Below are 25,381 nucleotides of genomic sequence, written 5' to 3' on the forward strand. Positions count from 1 at the left end.
ATGCAGGAGACACGGGTTTGAGCCCTGGTCTGGGAAGATCCCACATGCCGTGGAGCAACTAAGCCTGTGAGCCACAACTACTGAGCCTGCGCTCTAGAGCCCGCGAGCCACAACTACTGAGCCCGTGTGCCACAACTACTGAAGCCCGTGTGCCTAGAGCCCGTGCTCTACACGCAACAAGAGAAGCCACTGCAATGTGAAGCCCACGCGCCGCAACTAGAGAAAGCCCGCTCACAGCAACGAAGACCCAATGCAGCCAAAAATAAATAAATTAAATAAAAAAAAAAGATTTAAGGAGAAACAAGATATTTGCATAGCCCAAGTTTCTCTCCCAGGATATCTACTAAATACAAAAGGAAAAATGATAACTTTCCATCGGGGACCTGACAAACAGCACTTAACCAAGGTCTACATCAGTCATAAGACATCATGTGCCTCTGCTATGATGCACTGGGATTACTTCCAGTATTTCTTCCCAAAATGGACAGCTTCAATCTAGTCACGAGAAAATACCGAGTACTAACTGAGGGACATTCTACAAAATAACTGAACAGTACGCTTCAGAAGTGTCAAGGTCAGGAAAAACAACAGAACAGAAGGTTGACGAGTTGTCATAGTTTGGAGGAAACTAATGATACACAACAATCAAATACAACGTGAGCTCCTAGGCTGGATCCTGAACAGAAAAAAGATAGTGAAAAGCTGATGAAATCCAAGTAAATCTATGGTTTAGTTAATAGCATTTACCAATGTTAATCCATTAGTTTCGACAATTCAGCGAATTTCAATGTTTATAACGCAAGTGTAATATTAGACTTAAATTGCCATCTTTGCTCTTTAAAACTTACTCGTCAAGGAAGCCACGGCTGTATCTATTCTGAAAAGCATTGTTTTATAAAGACTAACACATCAAAGATCTCTTTCCCTTGTTTCTCATAACATATGGAGGGAGAGGAGAACAGCAATTTGATTTTTGTTGAAAAATTCAAACCACTAGAATTTTTGCTTGCTTCCACTAGGAAGCAAGATAGAACACATCTCACTGGGGGAGAGGGAAGGTATATATCTAAGGATGAAATCAGAACACAATGAGGGGTTTGTAGCTCCAGGAAAGAGCTAAAAGTAGCAAGGATGGATTTACACTGTAGCAACTGGAATGAGTCACCTGGCCCTAGGCTGCTAGTAATACCTGGGCGTAAATCAACACTGCACATGTCAAACGGATTGTACTCATAGCTTAGATTCCAGATGGAAGCAGTGAACGGTTTGGCATGATAATAACAGTACTATTAGATTTAAGGTATGACTTATAAATTAGGTTTTTAACTACAGTTAGCCCATGGCTTTATGGTTTCTGAAGTACATGTGTTTTATTTGAGGTAACTATCATATGAGATATCCTGGAAAGACATTTAACAGTCTCCTGCTGTTATGAAACAGAAGAAAGGTGGATCAGAAAGATTTCTAAAACAAAGTACATGGCTGGTTTGCAAATCCCTTCACTGATGGGTCAGATAAGAATACTGAGTGTTCTCAGTACCCCTGACAGTCTGTAGAACTATTCTGGCACTTTCAACTAACCCACATTCCACTTGTGGACTCAAAGAAAATCAGACCTCTCCCATTCAAACTCATATATTCTCTGGTCCCATGAAGAAACTGTGGCCCAGAGAGATGATGAGACTTCATCAAAAGTAGAAAATGAAGAAATGGCACAGTTGATTAGACCTAAGTTAGGTCTGGGCCTCCCTACTCCTACCAGCTCACACGCTCTTTTCATGTCCCTGCATGCCTTTACAATGAGCGGCTCTGTGAACATGGAAGGAAACTGAAACAAATGACCAGGCTAAGTTTAAAAGAAAAAAAGAAAGAAAGGATTGGTGAACTTTAATAAAGTTCAACACAGTCTTTTTGTCCCAGCTATAAATGACCCTGTGAATTCTCAGCCTCCTCCTCTATAAATATGAAACTCCAATATCTCCCTGAAAGGTTTGGTGTGAGCAAAAAAATGAGAATGAATGTAAAAACCACCTGCAGACCGCAAGCACTCACCACAGTTAACGGCCACTTTTATTAATTCTGAGGACCTGATAATCTTGTCTTAAGGCATTCCAAACTAACATGGGATGATGGAGGAAAAGGAGTAAAATGGAATACTTTCTTCTCCCTTTCTAAGGATCCTGTTGTCCCTCTAACTTTTTTATCCCTCCTTCCCTTCCCCCAAGGTGGGCTCAGGGTGCGGCCAGGGTAGGGCTGTGCAGGACGGGAAGAGAAGAGGCAGACCTCCTGTGCAGAAGCATCCGAGGTGTGGGTACCTCTCAGGCAGTCTTTATAACTCTTCCCTTGAGACACTCAGCTCAAGTGTCTTCAGAGACAGATCACAGGGCCTGCTGCTTTCTAGAGACTTCCATTTTTATGCCTCCGGGTAAAAACTCAATGCCTGTGAAATGACATAGAACTACCTAATGCTACCTGGGCCTAAGCACTAATTTCCAGCCAAACCTTGTTCTAAAGAGTAACAGGCCTGGACTTCCCTGGTGGCGCAGTGGTTAAGAATCCGCCTGCCAATGCAGGGGACACGGGTTCTGAGCCCTGGTCGCCCATGCACCACAACTACTGAGCCTCCGCTCTAGAGCCCACGAGCCACAACTACTGATCCCACGTGCCTAGGGCCCGTGCTCCGCAACAAGAGGAGTCACCGTGATAAGAAGCCCACACACCGTAGCCGCCGCTCGCCGCAGCTAGAGGAAACCCGCGCGCAGAAATGAAGACCGAACGCAGCCATCAATAAATAAAATTAAAGAAAAAAAAAAAAGAAAACTCTCTTAAAAAATTTTTTTAAAAGAAGAGTAACAGGTCTTTTCAGTTGCAAGCCCAAAGGGACTGAGCTAGTGAGCCGCGTTTTCAACGGGGTTTCTGACCTTGCCAAGATTTCATTCCACCCCTCTTGCCGAAAACAAAACTTCTTCCTTGAAACTGGGATGAGGGCAGCACCTCTGCTTTACCCACACCCACCAACCCCAGTTGAAACGACAGAACACTACTTTCAATGCCACGATTCTCTGGATGTTTTACTTATTTCTATAAACAAGCTAACGGTGTGGCCCAAAAATCAGATGTCCACTTTCTAACAGTCTCCTAGTGAAGGAGAATACCGGCTTCCAAGACACAGGAGGGGGCGAGGGGACTGTAGTGAGAAAGGGGACTGAGTGTTCATGGGCTTTTGGGCGAAAGGATGACGAAAACGTGATGACTGCACAAACTGAACACTTTAAATAGGTGTGAACTCTATGACACGTTCTCATCAATTAGACCTCATAAAACTGCTGCTGGGAAAAAGACACAAAACTATGAGGCCCGATTCAGCTAGAGAGTTTCTTGGTTCACATCCTGCAGTGAAGTGGGAACTGATTTTTTAAAGGATAAACTTTAGCTTCCCGTAGACCTATATATCTTATATCCTATAGAGAGGATGGCCATTCAAGTTCTTTAATTTTCACTAAAAGATCTCAACCCTAACCTATAACCCCAATAAGCAACACAGAATAAAACTTCCCACTTGATATAACCTTCAACTGCTGTCAAACTGCTGTCAGAAACGCTAGAGAGGGGGCTTCCCTGGTGGTGCAGTGGTTAGGAATCCGCCTGCCAAGGCAGGGGACACGGGTTCGAGCCCTGGTCCGGGAAGATCCCACATGCCGTGGAGCAGCTAAGCCCGTGAGCCATAACTACTGAGCCTGAACTCTAGAGCCCGTGAGCCACAACTACTGAGCCCCTGCGCCACAACTACTGAAGCCTGTGCGCCTAGAGCCCGTGTTCCGCAAGAAGAGAAGCCACCGCACTGAGAAGCCCGCGCACCGCAACGAAGAGTAGCCCCTGTTCACCGCAACTAGAGAAAGCCCGTGCACAGCAACAAAGACCCAACGCAGCCAAAAATAAATTAATTAAATAAATTTAAAAAAACGCTAGAGAGAGAAATACAGAGGATCTGAACACATGAGGTCCACCTATCCCTCTATAAAATCTAGATTTACTCCCAATTAAGTCCAAACTATCAAACTGCAGCATGTGTGACCATAGGGGCTTAGCAACCTACAAGCGTTTCTCATAATACTTACGGTAAGGAAAATGACAACTACAGCAAGCAGTCCTAGAAAATGCACTATTGGCATGTACTATGGCATGGGCACCCAGACTCTCCCACCGCCATCCTTCAGTCTCCTCTGCATCCTTCTGACACAAGACATTTGCCTCAGAAGCAGATGCCAAGAAACTCTTCTCTAAGGAGCTCATACATTTCCTGTCTTTATCCTCGCTGAATTGTGTGACTGATTGGTCCCTTTTTATTTCAGCTGCCAAGGCGTACCTTTAATTTGCTGTCCACATCCATTCTAATGTGCTCTCCCATGGTGACTCTTCTCTTGGTGCATTTTACTTTCTATCTGTAACACTTATGCTTGCCTCAAATGTTCTTGAATGCTTAATAAAAATAAATGCAGAAATTGATTTTGGCTGTTCAGTGTATTTTCATACCATTTTGATGCAATAGAATCTGTCTCCTATGGGAGCTCTTGCTGAATGCCCAGGGTCTAAAACAAAGATGACCAGTATACATTTGTTACTATGAATCTTTTTTTTTTCCTGAAAGTGTAATGAGCTTTTATATCTCTACTATTGGGCAAGAAAATAAAATGAGGAAACATTACAGGTATTTTTTTAACTGTTGGCTAGATTTACAATCTAATTTTTCGGTCGTATGTTTTTCTGTATTGTTCTAACTTCTCCAGTATTATTTTTAATAAGTATTGATATAAGCTGGTTAATTTTTTGAAGTTAACCATTAAAAGTCAACTACCCACAGAAAAATTACAAAAGGCAGCTCAATATAACTCTTTGGCAAACCATCCAAAGTTGTGGACACATTTTAGGTCCTGGGGAGAAGAAAAGGACATAGAATATATTGGCTAAGCCCTTTAAAAGCACCAGTATTAACACATTTCTCTCCTATTTCCATACTCAATAAGTGTTTATCCACCCAGTATCAACTCTAGCTTCATACATTCGGGGAAAGGCAAGAGTTTTACCAACCGGCTAACACACCCTACCAGACACGGAATCGGCTACACCAAGACACTGTTTTCTGGTAAAAAAAAAGTCTATATTTTCAGGCTGTTTCATACTCACTTTCGAATGAAACTGGCTGGGAGGGACTAATTAAAACCCAGTCATCTCAGATGTACAGTTTTCTATCGTCTACCAAATGCATACACGCAACAGCCACGGACCTTTCACCGCACACACATCCCAACCGCCTTCACAGTTTACTCGCTCAGTTCAGCAGTGGCTCAGTTTAACTTAACCAGGGGCTTCAGTCTCCGGGGCTGCGGCGCTCCGAGGCAGAGCGCTAACAATCATTTACATAAACGCGAAGCTGAGTCAGCGGGGCCTTCCGAACATACGCGACCGAAGCAGCTCCCACTCGATCAACAAGGACGGCAAGCGGCCGCACCACGCGCCCCTTTCCAGGCGGCCTCCTTCCAGCGTCCGGCCAGGCCGGCTCCCTCTTGCGCCCGGCGCGCGCGCTCGGGACCCGGCGCGCAGCGGCGCAGGACCCAGGACCCGGGCCACGCCCGCCGGAGGGGCGACGTTCTCCGACCGACGCCCTCGCCCCGGCGGGCAGCCCGGCCGCCGCGCCCGCGCGCTCCCCGCGAGCCCCGCACTCACCGGCGCCGCGCGCCGGCCCCGGATGACGGTCACTGTCAAGGGGAAGCGGGCGGCGAGCGGGCAGAGCGCAGGGCGCGGCCCCTCTCTCGCACCCCGGCTCCCTCGGGGTCGGTGCCCGAAGGCCGGCGGGAGGCGTGGCGCCGCCTGCCTCGCCGCTGATAAGGGCCCGGCGCTCGGGCGGAACGCGGGCGAGTGCTGTGTGAGCGCATCCAGCCTGGCGCTGGACCACACCGTCACCTGCCCGCGGGGACCGGCTGACGGAGATGACTATCCCGGAGCCCGCGGGGACAGAGCCACAGCTCCTGGCCTCCGGGGCTCGCACGAAACGGACAGGGGCGATTGGCCCTGGGAGCCCCAGGACGCTACCCGGGCCGATCAATACCTGGTCTGACCTGGATGGATTTGGCCACTGCCGGTGTCCCACGCTCCTAAGCACCAGGGGACGCGGACACCGAGTTTTGTTTTTTGTTTTTCTGTCGCACACGTTGTCCACTCCCAGAGCAAGTAGGCGGTCTCTAATGAATGAGCTTCGGAGAAATCAGGTGCGCGCGCCCCAGGGCCAGTAAAATCAGGAACAGAATCTAGGGGTGGAGGAAACAAAACTTGCTGAATGAAAATAGTACTATGAACAGTTTAAATGTGTCCCTCACACTCCTGTAATAAATATCAGTACTTCTGTTCAATACACTGATGGTGTAGAAAAGCTGGAAAGTGTGCAGATTCAGGAAAAGAGTTCCTAACCTCATCCCAATATGCTCTTAAACTGATCACTGCCATCAAATTGTTTGAGAAGTTCAGATTAAAATCAGCATTTCATAAATGTATTGCATTATAAAGAGTCATTTTAACTTATAAATTAGCATTTTACTTCGGGCTAATTATTTTCACATGCCCTGTCTTCTCATTTAGTGTTTGGGTATTTTAGGTAACAGAATATTAGGGAGGGAGGAACCTGAAGACGACCGTCCTAATTTTTCATAGGAGTCACCTGGTCCAAAGGAGGCCATTTTGCACAAGGTCAAAAGTTAGGCTAAATGGGTGACTCAGTTTCTCAGACCATTGCCCTTCGTTCTCCCTCCTCTCCACCTCACAACCTCTCTGAATAGAGTAACTGCCCACTATTTATAGAGCCTGGTTATTCTTTTTTTTTTTTTTTTTTTCCCTCCCTGCCGCTCTGCGCCGGCATGCGGGATGCAACCGGTAATCCCTGCAGTGGGATTGCAGAGTCTTAAACACTGGACCATCAGGGAGGTCCCTGAATGTGTTCCTAATCTGGCACTTTTTCTTTTCCATTTAACTAAACTTTTTTCTCTCTTATTACATATCAAGTAAGAAAATGAAAATCACCTGTAACCCGTCAGCCACGTACCATCTGCTTTTAGTCTTTTTCTCTGCATACATTTTTTTTGAAAAAACAAAATTGGGTTTATATACAAAGTACAGGGATGAACGTCGTCACCTCTGGAGTCAGATAGCCTGTGTCTGAATCCTGGCTTTCCCAAACCCTGGAGACTTGAACTAGTTACTTAGTCTTGAAGTGATTATTGGTAATCAGGGGAAAGGATCTCTCAGGGTAGTTACAAAGATTAAATGAGACAATGTGTGCAAAGTCATTAGATAGCACTCAATAGCGGTAGCTGTTATTATTTTGTAAAACTGCTATATTGCAAACATGGTTCCCTGCGGGCACGTGGTATTCGGTCGTCTTGTTACCTACCATAATTAATTTAACCAGTCTTCCTGTTATTCACAAAACATCTCTGTAGCTGTGTCATGGCACACTCAGGTAAATTCCAGACAGGGAACTGCTGAGGCAAAAGCTATGCTCATTTGAAAAATTTTAAGACATATAGCTAAATTTCCCACAAAAAAGTTTGTGCCAAATTCAGTCTCCTAACAATTTAAAAGATTGCTTGTTGCCCTAAATTCTCACAAATACTAGACAGAATAACAACATTTTTTTCATTTGATAGGTAACAAATGGCATATCAGTGTTTTAATTTATATTACATTGACTTAGTGAGAATAAGCTTTTTTAATGTTTAATGATCATTTGTGGTTTATTTGTAAATTTTCAATGTAAAGTTTTTTTCCCATTTCTTTCTATTAATTTCTTAGATGGCGTAATAAGTAAACAGAAAGAGCCTGGATCTCTAATGGTATCACTGACCTGCTGGACTATCTCCAAGCTGGTTGAAGTCACTGTCACGTTTTATGTGCCTTGCAGTCAAACCACAGAATTATCAAAGTTAGGATTTCTTTACAGTCCCAAGCTTTGGGGCCATCTGGAGTCCACACCCTTGACGCACACATTGGAGATCTTAAATGGGCCCTGGAAGGGCTGAGGTGTCACCATGTGTTTTTGTAGATAGTGCGCTTGGACATAACTAGATGATGCAAAAAAGATGCCTTCACGTAAAGGGAGCCGATAGTCTCATTCATGAAGTCATTTGAGTCTCCCTTTTGAAAACTCCAAAAATAACTGGGAGACTTGTCGGGGAGAGGGGAAGCATAATACTCCTTTCCAATCGTCACACCAGTGAGGGGTGTTTGCTTGTATGGTTCTAACAGGGGTATCAGTGCTTGACAGAATGTCAGCAACAAATGGTTACAAATTTGTTTAACGTTGATAAAGGATATGATTTATCTATTATATAGAATGGCAACCAAAGCAAAATCAAAAAGTCTTCTCATTAAAGGAACAAACTTCCTGGGCCTAGAACTCCATCAGTCAGGCACTCTACTATCAAAGCTCTTATATGGACCTATGAGAAGCTCTCTTCATCCTTCTCGTAGGATTCTTAATATCCTCCAAAGCTCTCCCAGCTGCCCTGAGCTCTCAGTCTATCTGCCTGCCTGGCCACCAAGTGCAAGGAGCTGGTAAGGACCCAGGCCATTCCTCAGTGCTTACTCCAAGTGGTGAACTCAGGGTCAATTCCCCCTTAGCAAGTTCAGGTTTCAGGCAGGGCTTATTATGGGCCTGGGGGCATTTAGGTTACGTATATAATGTTTGTACTGGATCCCAGTATATTTATTTTCATTACTACTTAAGTTGAAGCAAATAAAAAACGGTGCAAGAGGCCGTATGCACCGTGACCCCCCATGGCTCTGCTTACAGCTACCAGGGGCCTTTGATTCACTCCGTGAGAGACCATTCAGTCTGTAGTTGCTTGAGCACTGACGAGTAAGTGAAGAAACAGGAACAGGGTATAGGCAACTCTTCCCAAAGGTCTCACTATAAAAGGAAGGTGAGAGAAAGGAGTATACTTAAAGGCTATCTTGGGGTTCAGAGAAAATATTTCTTGTTTGGTTTAAATTACAGGCCAGAATATGTGTCCATGCCAAGAGGACAAGCCATAAAGAAGAAAAGGTGGTTAACTGGTTATAATCAGGTACCTTAGAAAGCAGAATGGAATTAGAATTCAGATGAATTAATGTTAGAAAAGCCAAAAATATGTATCTTTCTTTAATTGTGGCAAAGGGGAAGGGAGTCAGGGGGTGTCCTCGTGTAATAAATGTGTTAAGAAGGGAAAAGAGAGAAAATTGAAAGAAATGTCTGGCCTACAACTACACCTTCTCTTTGAAGTTGGGGGATCTGCTGAGAGTATGGGCACGAATGAGAAGATCAGGGATCTGAGAAAATGATGAATACTGGAGTAGGCCTGTATTCATTTCCTGTGGCGGCAGTAACAAACTACCACAAAACTGGTGGCTTTAAAGCAACGAAAACGTATTACCTGGCATTTCAGTAGATCAGAAGTCCAACGTGGGCTTTACTGGGCTAAAACCAAAGCTGTTAGCAGTTCTGGGTTCCTTTCTGGAAACTCTTCCAGGTTTCAGAGGCTTCCTGAGTTCCTGGGCTATGGCCCCCTCCTCCAGCCAACAACACAGCATCTCTCGGACCCTGCTTCTGTCATCACATCTCTTTCTCTGACTCTCATCTTCTGCCTCCCTCTTCTACCTTTAAGGACTCTTATAATTACATTAGACCCACCAGATAAACCAGAGTAATCTCCTTATTTTGAAGTCATCTGATTCGGTAACCTAGCACATTCACATTCTGGGTATTAGGACATGGACATCTTTGGCAGGTCGTTATTCTCCTTACCACACGGCCCTAAGGAAACAAAGAGGACGCTCATGTAGGGACCCACAGAGCTCCTATGTAGACTATTTAAACTGAAGACATATGAGATACAGCTGTTGAAGAAGCATTTTTTTTTTGAAGCTCCCCTTATCTGACTAAAGGCAGAGCCTTCAGAGAGTGAAGCAGCTATAAATCCCCTCAGAGGGGCTTCAGTGCCTGGTAGAAGACCAACCACACACACCTGGATAAGAAATTGCAGGGGGTTCCCTGGTGGCGCAGTGGTTAAGAATCCGCCTGCTAATGCAGGGAACACGGGTTCGAGCCCTGGTCTGGGAAGATCCCACATGCCGCGGAGCAACTGGGCCCGTGCGCCACAACTACTGAGCCTGCGCGTCTGGAGCCTGTGCTCCGCAACAAGAGAGGCCGCGATAGTGAGAGGCCCGCGCACCGCGATGAAGAGTGGCCCCCGCTTGCTGCGACTAGAGAAAGCCCTCGCACAGAAACGAAGACCCAACACAGCCAAAAATAAAAAATATATAAATAAATAAATAAATGATTACTATTTAAAAAAAAAAACTCAGTGTGTAGACACTACATTAAAAAAAAAAAAGAAATTGCATAAACAAACATCACAAACTGTCATACTTCTTTCCCTAAAAGCCTACTTCTCTTTCCTAAAAGTCCTTTGTTTTCCCATAGAATCCCTTTCTCTCCACCCTCCTTTCCCCTATTAAGCTGGTCTATAAGCCCCAGAGCCTGATCTTTTCTCCTTTAATTGGTTTGTGGTCAATTAACTTTCATTCCTCCCACAGCCCCACTAGACCTATCGGCAGAGGAAAAGTTTTTCTTCCAAGGGACCCAGAGAGAGACTACAGGGCAACACCAAGGACCCCTAAGATTGGACTCTATAAAAGTGGTGCCATCAAAGCCACAAATGGGCATGGCTTTCCCAATCACAAAGAAGTAAAGACAGAGCGGGTTAGAAGGTGGAATTCATTCGAGGATGTGGTTTTGCTGGGTGGGTAAGGCAACAGAAAAATGGAGCAAGGATTTGAGCAGGTGAAGTGATTCATCACAGGAAAGTGGATCCAGGAAGAGACAGGTAGGAAGGGAGCCTGTAGCAGGGTCACTTGGAGGCTGAAGAGATGAAACTGGAGGGTGAAGTCACTGAATAGGGAACTGGCATATAATATTGGCACTCCAGGATTTGACAAGGTCCCGTGGTTTGAACGTGACAGTAGAATTTGGGAAATGGAAGGAAGGTATATTTATCTTCTAGTGCTGAGTGAGAACTTGCCATCAGTTCAGCATCTTAAAACAATACTCATTAATTATTTCAAAATTCTGGAGGTCAGGTATCTAGGTGGGCTAGGCTTGGCTCTGCTTAGGGTATCATGGGGCCAAATCAAAGTATGAGCCAGCAGGGCTCTTATCTGAAGACTCTTATCTGAAGAATCTACTTCCAAGGACAGGTTGTTGGCAGAATCCAATTCCTTGCAGTTTTAGGACTGAGGTCCTCGTTTCCTTGCTGTCAGTCAACCAGCTCCTTCAGGCTGCCCACATTCCTTCTCATGGGACTCCCCCCTCCATCTTCAAAGCAGGTTCTCAAACTTCTAATCTCTTGGATTTCGCCTTCCTCCTTTTGAAGGGCTTGTGTGATTACATCAGGCCCATCTAGATAATCTCACTATTTTGGGGTGAACTCATTTGGGACTTCAATCACAACTTCAAAATTCCTCAGACCAGTACCCAGATTAATGTTTGGTTACATACCAGTGGAATCTTGGACCCTGGGGGAGAAAGGGATCTTTAGAATTCTGCCTACACTGAAGGTTAAGTTGAGAAGATCAAAGGGCACAGAAGCTAGGGTGATGGGTTGGTCATCTAAATAAACACAGACTCTGCCAAAGTAGTGACATCTTGGAAAGAAGAGAAATACCAAAAACCAGTTGTCAATGTTTTTATAGGTATGGAGAAGAGAAGAAGAGAAGAGAAGGGAGGAGAAGAGAAGAAGAGAAGAGAAGGGAAGAGAAGGTGGCATTAATACAGAGAGAGACAGCATAAGGTGGGGCGGGGGGCGGGCAGCAGGGGATGGTGGAGGTGTTGAGGCCAGATGTGCAGCCAGAGCACCTTGATTCATATAATTTTCTTTATATAGCAGACAAGGGACCAAATAGCTCATTTGGTTGTAAAGTTCACAGAGGTAGTCAAGCCCTAAAAAAATGAGCATAGCAGAGGAAAAAATGTATATAATTAGGTACAGATAATTAACCTGCAGAGTTACAAAGTGGGACAGAGGTTGTAACATTTGTCCCTGCAAAACAGACTGAAAGTTTAGATATGGAGAGTCGACCAAAGTAAATTTCACATATCTATATAGTCTTTAGTTGAAGTAAACTTTTTAATGGAAGTATAACACACATATAGAAAAAGTACAGAAAATCTAAGTAAACAGCTTGATGTGTATTTACAAAGTAAATACACTTGTATATCTGTTACTCAGATCAAATATATATATACACACACATACATATTTGTGTATTTGTTATATGTCAATTATATTTCAATAAAAATAAGCAAACAAGCCAAAAAAAGAAACCAAAATAGACAAAATTCATGTACAGTGATAAAAGTCAGATGAGTAGTTTACCTTTGAAAGGGACAAGGACTAGGGTGGAACGTAAGGGGGACGTCTGGGATGCTGATAATAAACAAACAAACAAAAATATATATATGGGGGTCTGGGTGGCAGATATACAGGTATGTTCACTTTGTAGATATACATCAAATTGTTTACTTAGATTTTCTTTACTTTTTCTGTATTATGTTATACTGCAATTTAAAAGTTTACTTAAACATAGGACTTTATGGGTATGTGTTATGTGAAAAAGAAGATGGGGAGATGCTAGATTAAAACAAGTTGATTAAGTAGGTTTCATCATTGCAGAACATGCATACAGCATTTGTTCACGGAAACTCTCCACCAAAGAGCAGTTCAAAGGCTCTATTCTCGGTAACGTACTAATAGAAATGGGAGAGTATCTTCTGGGGCCAAATTATGGAAGGCTTGAATGCCAAACCAAGGAATGTAGACTTACTTTGAGAGTGAGAAACCAATGAAAGTTTAGTGTAGAGGGATGACATTGTCGAAGTGGTGTTCTAGGAAGATTTATCTGTTCATGTATAGAATGGATGGGGGAATGTGGGAAGGCAGTGATCAGTCTGGAAATGAAAAAAATAAAGACTGAACTAGAGCAATGGTGGAAAAAATTTGTGAGGAAAGAGACACGAAACAAACATCATAAAGTAAGAATTTACAGTTCCTGGTAATGGATAAAACATTGAAAGCGAGAGACAAAAGAAGCCGGAGCTGACTTTAAGATCTCAAACCTGATACCTTGTGGATCGTTAATGGGAATTACTAGGATAGAAAACATGTCTTCCACCTAAGTGTATTTCCTCAGTGTTGCCTTGCTCAGGGCCTTGAACACGACAAATACTTGATATTTATTGACTGAAAAATAAAAGTGAGTTTATCTTATGTAATTCCGGGGTTTATCTACCCTTACCTGAATGTTGTAAAAATGGAAGAGGGTTTCATTGACCTTTTTCATTTGATACATTACTGACTGCTATAAACATTTTATTGCCTGTAGAGATAAGAGTTCATTCGTGCGAGCAACTGAAGTTGAAGTGTAATGAGCATTAAATGACACATGATTCATTATATAATGCCTTAGACTTTTTTCACTTCTGGCTGTCATGCCATCTATTATAATAGATAATATCAACAGAGCCAAAAACTTACAGCCTCACCCAGAATGACATCTTAGTCTTCTCTATGTCATCACCCATATTAGACCAAGCAACATACATTAATCATTCCATGTGTAACAAAGCCAACAGCCAATCTAGATGTACCCAAGGTTCATCTCACCGCTACAGTTTTTGCTATTTGACCTTTGGGTGCCTCACTTTCTTACCTCAAATTAAGGGTGATAATACCTATGTCACAGGGTTGAATAAAGATAAAAATAAAATAATGTATATTTGGAAAACATAAGGTAACCTCGATTTTTACCCAGTACCAATAATAACAGCTGATGTTTACCGAGTACTTGCTACTTGCCAGGCGGGTGTTCTAAGTGCCTTTAGGTTTTGTGCATTTTTCTTTTTAAACCTCATTTCATCTTCACCACAATGCCCTTAGGTGGGTTCTATTAAAATCTCTATCTTGCAGATGATGAAACTGAAGCATAGTGAGATTATGCAACTTGCCCAAGGTCAAGACAGTAAGTGACTTATGCTCATTATTGCAGATGTAAGAAATAAGGACACTATTATTTCCTGTAAAAACTGCTCAAAATTTTCTTTGAAGAGAGAATGTAGAATAAATTCATTCACCCTTCAAAATGCCCCTCAGTCACAATGGATCAAACTAAAAGAAGAAAGAGGAGAAAGTCCAGTCAGTTGCAAAACCAAGATGAGTATCTCCATGAAAGGAACCCAGAATGTTAATTACCAAGCTTGTGGGTTGAAGGCCTTGAGTCTAGAAGCAGGTCATGGTGGTAAGGAGTTTGGCTGAATAAAGGGAACTCCAGTGACACAAAGCAGGGGACTGGAGCAAGGCTCTCTGCTTGAAGCCCAGAGCAGGGATGGGGCTGCCCACTTATAAAAGGGTGGAGGTGAGTGGGAGAAAGCGCCGCCCAACTCTGCCTGGGGTTGTGTGATGTGGATGGGAATGTAAAGACAGAGACAAAGCACCTGCGTGGTGAAGCTCCCCCAGCCCATCGTGCCTCCCTAAAGGGGGGCAGTGGACACCGAGAGCCCCTGGAGTGGACCTCTGACTGTGAAGTGCCTGGTCTCGCCTGTTGCCTCTGGGAAGGTATCTAACACGGCTAATAACCTGGGACGCCTCCGCTGTCCTCTGCTCAGTGACACGGCTTCCCCAATCAGATTGCTTCTCAACAAAAATGTGAGATTCAAGCTACAATCCTGGCCTTGCCCAACCTCAGTAATTTGCAAGACTGATAATGAAAACAATTATGTTGATCCTTAAAAAAAAAAAAAAGCGCTGCTAAGTTCTGGCTAGGGATGTAGCCAATGGGCTGCTCCAGTTGTAGGAAACAGGAAGACACAGGTGCGGTCTGATGGGCTCTCTTCCTGCTCCTCCACGTCTCTTAACCCCCCTTACGTATGTCCACATCTTACCTCCCTGTGGCTATACTTCGGATAATTTCCTCAGATATAGCTTCCTGGTCACTAATACTCTATACAGTTATACTAATCTTTCGTTTAGCTTTCTATCCATTTGAATTCTTAATTTTAGTTAAGTTTCTTTTTTTTTAATTTCTAAAAGTAATATTTTGTTCTTCTTCAAATTGGCCTAATCATTAGTCTCCTATTCTCTCGCTCATGTTTTCAATGCCCTTTTTAAATCTGAAAACATTTCAAGCAGACTTATTTTTTAATTTTAATTCTGATAATTAATTATAAAAGCTGACCTCTCTGTGGCTCTAGTTCTGTTATCTATGGCTTGCTGGATTTCTGTTTTATAATATTTGACTGTGAGTTTTTTTGTTACCTGTCTCTAGGAATTCCCTGAGGCCTGGTTGAGGGTATGCTCATCTAGGAAAGTCTGTTTTTGCTTCTCTTAAGACACCTGGGGATATTACCTACCCTGATACTCTTTAAATTATAGGCTTGTGTTTTGGGATCATACAAAGAAGGCGGACCGGGTCCCAAACTCCTTGAGGTCTGGCCAGTGGCTACAAGTTCTCAAAGGAGGTGTTTGGTTTTTTTTTTTCCTTTTTTAAAACTCTCATTCATAGCCCAGCCCAAGATAGAAATGTGTTCTTGTGGTTCACCTTTGCAGGGTGGGTTTCCTTTTTAGTTCGCCCTTTCTGAGGGTGCACCTCTCCTGGGCCCAGGCATTATGCTTCTATTTTTATGTGAATTCAGGCTCTGTCCCTGTCCCCTCTGTGCAATGCAGTTCAGAGTCTCAATAAAGACGACCACAGGCCTCAGGGTATCCAAGGCTCTAAAATTTAGTTTACTCCATTCTGATCTTAATGGACTCAACTAATCATTTAAGAATGGTTTTAAAATTTTACCAAGCATTTTTAGATATCACGTAGCTGGGTACTTTCAGGGTCTCTAACTGCAGTATCGCTGAAAATAGAAGTCCTCAAATGTATCTGTCATCTTCTTCACTTTTTCTTCCTACTATGGGAATTTCCAAGCATTTCACAAGTAGAAAGAACAGTATGATGAACGCCTATGTGCTGATCTCAGCTAGTAGCCAATCTTTGTTTCACTGATACTCTTTTCTCCCTCTCCCACAGATTATTTTGAAACAAATTTCAGAGGCCAAATAATTTTATTCATAAATATTTTCATATGTATTTCATACATATTTTCATATGTCCAAAGATATGGACTCTATCTTAGTAATTAATTTTCATATTTATCTCATATATCATCTTTCACCAACTCTTTTTTTTTTTAATATTTATTTATTTGGCTGCGTCGGGTCTTAGTTGCGGCACGTGGGATCTTCGTTGCAGAGCACCGGCTCCTCTCTAGTTGTGGTGTGAGGGCTCAGTAGTTGCGGCACGCAGGCTTAGCTGTCCCACGGCATGTGGGATCTTAGTTCCCCGACCAGGGATCAAACCCGCGTCCCTGCATTGGAAGGTGGATTCTTAACCACTGGACCACCAGGGAAGTCCCTCACCAACTCTTTTAATTTAAGCTATTTACTTCCTTTTTATAGGCAGATTATAAATATAATAATTAAATCAAAGAGTAGGCTACAAAGTTTAAAGTAAATTTAATTTTAAATGTCACACTTTCCCTAATAATGAAATGTACTTATCTTATGCCTAATTTCCTTGGAGTCATAGTATTTCTCCATGTGCCTTATCCACCATGCCAAGTGATGACAAATATCCTTGACCATTAAAGAAGTCAGAGCAGAGAGAATCCATGAACTCTAGATGGAAAAAAAAAACCAACTAACAACAAGACCCAGCTAATTAACAGAGAGATAAAAATAAAGAACTCTGGAAAAAAATAAGTAAAAAGATTGGTAATATGTATTAAAATACATTTATACAGAAAATAATACTTCTCACCATGGAAATTATGTTTATACACATAATGTAAGTATTATAAACATAAAAACTTACAAATCTTAAAAGCTAAGGGGGAGGTGAAAGGAGGTGGAAAGAAACATGAGTCATTCTCATCTTCCAAAGCAGGAAACCAATTGATACCTTTTTTTGGCTGCATTGGGTCTTAGTTGCTGCACGCCGGCTTTCTCTCTCTAGTTGCGGCGAGCACGGGCTACTCTTTTCGTTGCAGTGCGCAGGCTTCTCACTGCAGTGGCTTCTCTTGTTGAGGAGTGCAGGCTCTAGGTGCGCAGGCTTCAGTAGTTGCAGCACGCGGGCTCAGTAGCTGCGGCACGTGGGCCCTAGAGCACACGGGCTTCAGTAGTTGCGGTGTGTGGGTTCACTAGCTGTGGTGTGCCAGCTCTAGTGTGCGCGGGCCTCAGTAGTTGTGGCACACGGGCTTAGTTGCTCCGTGGCATGTGGGATCTTCCCAGACCAGGGATCAAACCTGTGTCCCCTGCAATGGCAGGTGGATTCTTAACTGCTGCGCCACCAGGGAAGTCCCCCAATTGATACCTTTTTAAATGAAACTATTTAAAACCTACATGTGCAACCTCCAAATATTTATTATGGCCTCAAATTAAATCAGAGAGTTTTGTTTTTTTTTTTTGGTTTGTTTCTTGTGGTTTTTATTTATTTATTTTATTGGTCAAGAGTGAAGCTCAAAATGTGAATTATTATTTTTCTCACCCATTTTTAAAAAATTCTGCACTGCTTGAATCATTTGAAATGAGATGCATGATTCTTTTTTTTTTTAAATACATAGGATTTTTAATTAATTAATTAATTTATTTTTGGCTGTGTTGGGTCTTCGTTTCTGTGCGAGGGCTTTCTCTAGTTGCCGCGAGCGGGGGCCACTCTTCATCGCGGTGCGCGGGCCTCTCACTATTGCGGCCTCTCTTGTTGCAGAGCACAGGCTCCAGACGCGCAAGCTCAGTAATTGTGGCTCACGGGCCTAGTTGCTCCGTGGCATGTGGGATCTTCCCAGACCAGGGCTCGAACCCGTGTCCCCTGCACTGGCTGGCAGATTCTCAACCACTGCGCCACCAGGGAAGCCCTGAGATGCATGATTCTTATTAAAAAAAAAAAAGAATTTTTAAATAAGTGAAGTTCCCAAAGGGTAAATTAGCCAATTTAACTTTCTATGCTAAGGATAGTGGTCAAAAAAGATACTCCACCAGATGAAGTTTTCTCTCCCATCTCTGAAAATATGCTATTAACATCACACAAAAACTTTTTCAATCTTGCAGTGGTTTCAAGTGAGGGCACTACATGCCCCGCTCCCCGCCCTTCCCAGAGGATGTTTGGAAATGTTTAGTCCCTTTTTGGTGGTCATAATGTCTGAGGGTTGCTATTGGCATGTAGTGGTCATAGGCCAAGGAGGGAAAGCATACTGTAAGATAAGCAATAGTGTCATATTGAAGAAATCATTGCCAAATCTATTGTCATAATGATTTTCCCTGACGTTTCCTTCTAAGAGTTTTATAGTTTTAGCTCTCAGGTATTAGGTCTTTTATCCATCTTGAGTTTTCTATCTGTGGTGTAAAGAAAGGTTCCATATTCATTCTTTTGCACAGTTTTCCCAACACCATTTTTAAAAATTGAAATATAGTTGATATACAATATTATGTTAGTTTCAGGTGTACTACACAGTGATTTGACATTTGCATACATTATGAAATGATCACCATGGTAAGTCTAATAACTGTCCCCATTCAAAATTATTACAATATTATTGATCATATTCCTTATGCTGTATATTACATCCCCATGGCTTATTTATTTTATAACTGGAGGTTTGTACCTCTTAATCCCCTTCACCTATTTCTCCCCCCACCCTCCATTCTGGCAACCCTGCCTTTGTTCTCCATATCTGTGAATCTGTTTTCATTTTGTTTTGTTTTTTAGATTCCATATACAAGTGAGATTATACAGGATTTGTCCTTCTCTGTCTGATTTTACTTAGCATAACACCCTCCAGATCCATTCACGTTGTTGCAAGTGGCAAGATTTCTTTTTTACGGCTGTGTAGTATTCCACTGTGCACACACACCACATCTTCTTTATCCCTTCATCTGTTGGTGGACACTTAGGTTGCTTCCATGTCTTGTCAGTTGTAAATACTGCTGCTATGAATTGCATGTATCTTTCTGAATTAGTGTTTTCTTATTTTTCTGGATACTGTATATCCAGGAGCAGAACTGTTGGGTCATACGGTAGTTCTATTTTTAGTTTTTTGAGAAACCTCCAGACTGTTTTCTGCAGTGGCTGCAGCAATTTACACTCCTACCAACAGTGTGCAAGTGTTCCCTTTTCTCCACACCCTCGCCAATACTTTTTTGTTGTCTTTTTCATGGTTGCCATTCTGACAGATGTGAGGTAGTACCTCACTGTGGTTTTGATTTACATTTCCCTTACGGTTAGTGATGTTGAGCATCTTTTCATGTGTCTGTTGGCCATTTGTATGTCTTCTTTGGAAAGATATCTATTCAGGTCCTCTGCCCATTTTTTTAAAAAATGTTTATTTTATATTGGAGTATAGTTGATTAACAATGTAATAGTTCAGGTATAGTTGAATAACAATGTTGTATTAGTTACAGCAAAGTGATTCAGTTACACATATACATGTACCTATTCTTTTTCAAATTCTTTTCCCTTTTACATTATTACAAAATATTGAGCAGAGTTCCCTGTGCTGTACAGTAGGTCCTTGTTGGTTATCTATTTTAGATACAGTAGTGTGTATATGTCAATCCCAAACTCCCAATTTATCCCTCCCCTCCAACTTTCCCCTTTGGTAACCATAAGTTTGTTTCCTAAGTTTGTCAGTCTGTTTCTGTTTTGCAAATAAGTTCATTTGTATCTTTTTTTTTTTTTGGATTCTGCATATAAGCAATATCATATGATACTTGTCTTTCTCTTTCTCTGTCTGGCTTACTTCACTTAGTATGATAATCTCCAGGTTCATCCATGTTGCTGCAAATGTCTGCCCATTTTTTTAATTGGATTGTTTGTTTTGTTGTTGTTGAACTGCCTAAGCTTTTGTTTTCGTTTTTGTTTGGCTGTGCAGTGTGGCATGCAGATCCCAGTTCCCTGACCAGGGATCGAACCCGCACCCCTTGCAGTGGAAGTGCAGAGTCCTAACCAGGGAAGTCCCTCTTTGTATATTTTGGATATTAACCCCTTACCAGATATATTGTTTGCAAGTATCTTCTCCTGTTCGGTAGGCTACCTTTTCATTTTGTTGAGAGTTTCTTTTGCTGTGCAAAAGCTTTTTAGTTTGACATGGTTCTATATGTTTATTTTTGCTTTTGTTTCCCTTGCTTGAGGAGACAGATCCAAAAAACTATTGCTAAGACTGATGTCAAAAAGCATACCCCCTGTTTTCTTCCAGGAGTTGTATAGTTTCACGTCTTATATTGAAGTCTTTAATCCATTTTGAGTTTATTTTTCTACATAGTGTGAGAAAGTAGTCTAGTTTAATTCTTTTGCATGTAGCTGTCCAGTTTTCCCAACACCATTTATTGAAGATGATGTCTTTTCCCCATTGTATACTCTTGCCTCCTTTGTCATAGACTAATTCACCATATTTATTTCTGGATTTATTTTTGGGCTCTCTATTCTGTTCCACTAATCTATGTGTCTGTTTTTGTGCCAGTACCATACTGTTTTGATTACTGTAGCTTTGTAGTATACTTTGAAATCAGGACCCAACACCATTTCTTGAAAAAGACTGTCCTTTTCCCATTGAGTGATCTTGGTACTTTGGTGAAAATCAACTGACCATATATATATACAAATGTTTATTCTTGGGCTCTCTAGTTTATTCTATTAGTCTATATGTCTCTTCTTACGCCAGTACTGCAATGTTTTGTTTTTTTTAACTATATTACAAATTATTTTATTTGATCCTTTTAGACATTAAGACAATAATAGTATAGTTTCTATATATTTTTTTTAAAAATTTTATCAAAGTATAGTTGACTTACAATATATTAAGTGTACAACATGGTAATTTAATATTTTTATAGATTATACTCCATACAATGTAATTATAAAATATTGACACTATTCCCTGTGCTGTACATTACATCCTTGTAATTTATTTATTTTATACCCAGTAGTTTGTACCTCTTGGTCACCTTCACCTGTTTGCCCCTCTCACCACTCCTCTCCCCTCTGGTAACCACTAGTTTGTTCTCTGTATCTGTTAGTTTGTTTCTGTTTTGTTATAATTGTTCATTTGTTTTACTTTTTAGATTCCACATATGAGTGAAATCATATGGTGTTTGTCTGACTTATTTCATTTAGCATAATACCCTCAGTGTTCATCCATGTTGTCACAAATGGCAAGATTTCATCTTTTTTTATGGCTGAGTAGTATTCCTTTGTATATATACACCACATCTTCTTTATCCATTCATTTATCGATGGGCATTTAGGTTGTTTCCATATCTTCACTATTGTAAATAATGCTGCAGTGAACACAGGGATGGGGGTGCATATATCTCTTAGAATTAGTGTTTTCGTATTCTTTGCATAAATTCCCAGAAGTGGAATAGCTGGATCACATGGCAGGTCTATTCTTAATTTTTTGAGGAACCTCCATATTGTTTTCCATAGAGGCTGCACAAACTAAATTTGGTTTGCTAATATTTGGTTGAGGATTTTTGCATCTATGTTCATCAGAAATACTGGTCTATAATTTTCTTTTTTTGTGTTGTCCTTGTCTAGTTTTGGCGTCAGGGTGATGTTGGCCTCATAAAATGTGTTAGGTAGTGTTCCCTCCTCTTCAAATTTTTGGAAGAGTTTGGGAAGGACAGGTATCAAATATTCCTTGAATGTTTGGTAGAATTTACCAATGAAGCTGTCTGATCCTGGACTCTTATTTGGGGGGACATTTTTGATTACTGTTTCAATCTCCTTACTAGTGATTGGTCTATTCAGATTTTTTATTTCTTCATGATTCAGTCTTGGAAGGTTGTATAATTCTAAGAATTTATCCATTTCTTCTAGGTTGTCCAATTTGTTGATGGATGGCTGTTCATGGTAGTCTCTTATAATCCTTTGTATTTCTGTGGTCTTCATTGGAACTTCTCCTTTTTCATTTCTCATCTTATTTGAGCCTTCTCTCTTTTTTCTTACTGAGTCTAGCTAAAGGTTTGTCCATTTTGTTTATCTCTTCAAAGAACCAGCTCTTAGTTTCACTGATATTTTCTACTGTCATTTTAGTCTCTATTTCATTTATTTCTGCTCTGATTTTTATTATTTCCTTCTTTCTACTGACTTTGGGCTTCATTTGTTCTTTTTCTAGCTCCTTTAGGTGTCAGGTTAAATTGTTTGAGATTTTTCTTGTTCCTTGAGGTAGGCTTGTATGCTATAAACTTCTCTCTTAGTATCAATTTTGCTGAATCTCAAAACTTTTGATATATTTTCATTTTTCTTCAGGTTTTTAAAATTTCTACTTTGATTTCTTTGTTGACCCAATAGTTGTTCAGTGGCAATGCTTTTTAGACTCCACATATTCGTGATTTTTCCAGCTTTCTTCTTGTAGCTGATTTCTAGTTTCATTCCATTAAGATCAGAAAAGAAGCCTGACATGATTTTAATCTTCTTGAATTTACTGAGACTTGATTTGTGACCCAACATAGGGTCTATCCTTAGGAATGTTCCATGTGCACTTGTGAAGAGTGTGTATTCTCCTGCTTTCGGATGAAATGTTCTTTATATATCTATTAAGTTTATCTGGTCCAATGTTTCCTTTAAGGCTGATGATTCCTTGTTGACTTTCTGTCTAGATGATAATATCTATTGATGTAAGTGGGGTGTTAAAGCCCCCTACTATTATTATGTTGCTGTCAAGTTCTCCCTTTAGGTCTGTTAATAATTGCTTTTATATATTTTGGTGCTCCTATGTTAGATGCAGATATATTAATAAATGTTTTCTTGATGGACTGTCCCCTTTATCATTATTTAATGTCCATATTTATTTATTGACTTTTTTGTCTTGAAGTCTATTTCGACTGATTTGAGAATTGCCACACTTGCTTTCTTTTGGCTGCCATTTTCTTGGAGGGTCATCTTCCATTTCTTCACTTGGGGCCTATGTTTGTGTTGAGAGCTGAGATGAGTCTCACAGAGGCAGCATATAGTTTTGGGCCTTGTTTTTTAATCCACCCAGCCTCTCTATGTCTTTTGATTGGTGAATTTAATCCATTTACATTTAGGATGATTATTGATAGATGAGCACTTAATACTCCCATTTTATCTTTTGTTTTCTGGTTGCTCTGTATCTCCATTGTTTCTTTTTCCTTGTGGTGTTGTCTGCCATTTTAATTTGGTGGTTTTCTTTGATATTTTTCTCAGTTTCCTCTTTTTTTATGTTTTGTGTCTCTGTTCAGATTTTTGCTTTGTGGTTACCATGAGGTTTGTATAAAACATCTCATAGATAAAATAGTCCTCTTTCTGCTGATAGCATCTTGTCTTCATTTGCCTATACAGGTTCCATCCTTTTCCTCTTCCCCTTTTATGTTTTTGTTGTCACAAATTATCCCTTTTTACGTTGTAGATTCATCACCAATTTAAGTAGCTATAGTTATTTTCAATGCTTTTTTCCCCTTTAACTTTTATGCTATAATTGTTAACAACCTACTCTGATGTAGGATTATAACTTTCTGATTCTGTCTATTTATCACTTTACCAAAAGTTTTGTATAATTTTGCCTTTTTGTTTCACGTAGAAGAGCTCCTTTCGATATTTCATGTAAGGTAGGACTAGTGGTGATAAACTCCCTTAGCTTTTGTTTGTCTGGGAAAGCCTTTATTTCTCCTTCAGGTGTGAAGGATAACTTTGCTAGATAGAGTATTCTTAGATAAGAGTTGTTTTTTTTTTTAATTGAGGTATAATTGATACACAATATTATATAATTTATAGGTGTACAACATAGTGATTGTACAACATAGTGTACAACAATTTTTAAAGGTCATACTCCATTTATAGTTATTATAAAATATTGGCTCTATTCCATGTTGTACCACATATCCTTGTAGATTGTTTATTTTATACATAACCGTTTGTACCTCTTAAGCCCTTACCTCTATCTTCCCCCTTCCCGCTCCCCACTGGTAACCACTAGTTTGTTCTCTATATCTGTGAACTGTTGCTTTTTTTGTTATATTTACTAGTTTGTTGTATTTTTTAGATTTCACATATAAGTGATATCATACAGTATTTGTCTTTCTCTGTCCGACTTATTTCACTTAGCATAATACCCTCTAAGTCCATCCATGTTGTTGCAAATGGCAAAATTTCATTCTTTTCTACGGCTGAGTAGTATTCCATTGTATACATACACCACATGTCCTTTATCCATTTATCTTTATTCCGTATCTTGGCAATTGTAAATAATGCTGCTATGAACATTGGGTTCATGTAACTCTTTGAATTAGTGTTTTGGTTTTTCTTTTTGGATATATACCCAGGAGTGGAATTGCTGGGTCATATAGTAGGTCTATTTTTAGTTGTTTTGATAAACCTCCATACTCTTTTCCACAGTGGCTGCACCAATTTACATTCCCACCAACAGTGTTCAAGGGTTCCCTTTTCTCCACATTGGGTGACAACTTTTATCTTTCAATATTTTGAGTGTGTCATTCCGCCCTCTCTTGGTCTGTAGAGTTTCTGCTGAAAAATCTGCTGATAGCTTAATGGGGGTGTATTGATAGGTTACTGTCTTTTGTCCCCAGCTCTTTTTAAAATTATTTCTTTATTATTGACTTTCGACAGTTTTAATATAATGTGTCTTGAGAAGATCTTTTTGCATTGAGATAATTAAGTATTCTATTAGCTTCGTGGACTTGTATATCCAGTTCCTTCCCCATCTTTGGAGAGTTCTAAGCCATTATGTCTTTAAATAAGCTCTCTGCTCCCTTCTCCCTCTCTTCTCCTTCTAGGATACCCATTATCCTTATGTTGCCCTCTCTAATGGAGTTGGATAGAGTTTCTTCAATTTCTTAAGATCTTAGTTCTTTCTCCTCTTCTACCTAAATCATTTCTAGATTTCTATCTTTGAGCTCACTAATTTTCTCTTCCATGTGGTCTGTTCTATTTCCAATACTTTCTAATGCTTTCTCCACCTCATTTATTGAGTTCTTTAGCTCGGGAATTTGTTTGGTTCTTTTTTAGAGTTGGTAAAGTATTGCTTCTATTCATTCATTTTATTCCTGAGCTCACTGAACTGCCTGAGGTTTCTCATGGCTATTTTGAATTCTCTATCATTTAGATCACAATCTTCTGTGACTTTAAGTTTGGTTTCTGGAGAACTGTCATTTTCTTTTTGTGATGCTGCGTGTTACTGTGGTTTTTTTTTCATGGTGCTTGGTGAGTTGTTCCTCTGCTAGCT

General features: G+C 40.8%; 1 protein-coding gene across 16 annotated transcripts in view; it reads right to left on the minus strand.

Moving 5' to 3' along the window:
- The window catches only part of ABCG2 (ATP binding cassette subfamily G member 2 (JR blood group)), a 164,490-nt gene that overhangs the window by 74,140 nt on the left and 64,969 nt on the right, over nucleotides 1-25,381 (minus strand). For 6 of the 16 annotated variants that reach the window (XR_014244544.1, XM_082391680.1, XM_082391679.1 and 3 more), the window contains one exon: nucleotides 6,107-6,305. The exons of 5 other annotated variants lie outside the window; for them this stretch is intronic. Coding sequence is in view for 6 of the 11 variants with exons in the window: in XM_082391680.1 (XP_082247806.1) it covers nucleotides 6,107-6,305 (199 nt within the window). In the remaining 5 variants the exon portion in view is untranslated. Of the gene's footprint in view, nucleotides 1-5,459; nucleotides 5,633-5,724; nucleotides 5,871-6,106; nucleotides 6,306-9,461; nucleotides 9,657-17,085; nucleotides 17,283-25,381 lie in introns of those variants that run through there. 5 more of the 16 variants (XM_082391681.1, XM_082391682.1, XM_082391678.1 and 2 more) reach the window with 5 other exon arrangements.

This window comes from Balaenoptera borealis (assembly GCF_965194805.1).
Source record: "Balaenoptera borealis genome assembly, chromosome: 4".
NCBI lineage: Eukaryota > Metazoa > Chordata > Mammalia > Artiodactyla > Balaenopteridae > Balaenoptera > Balaenoptera borealis.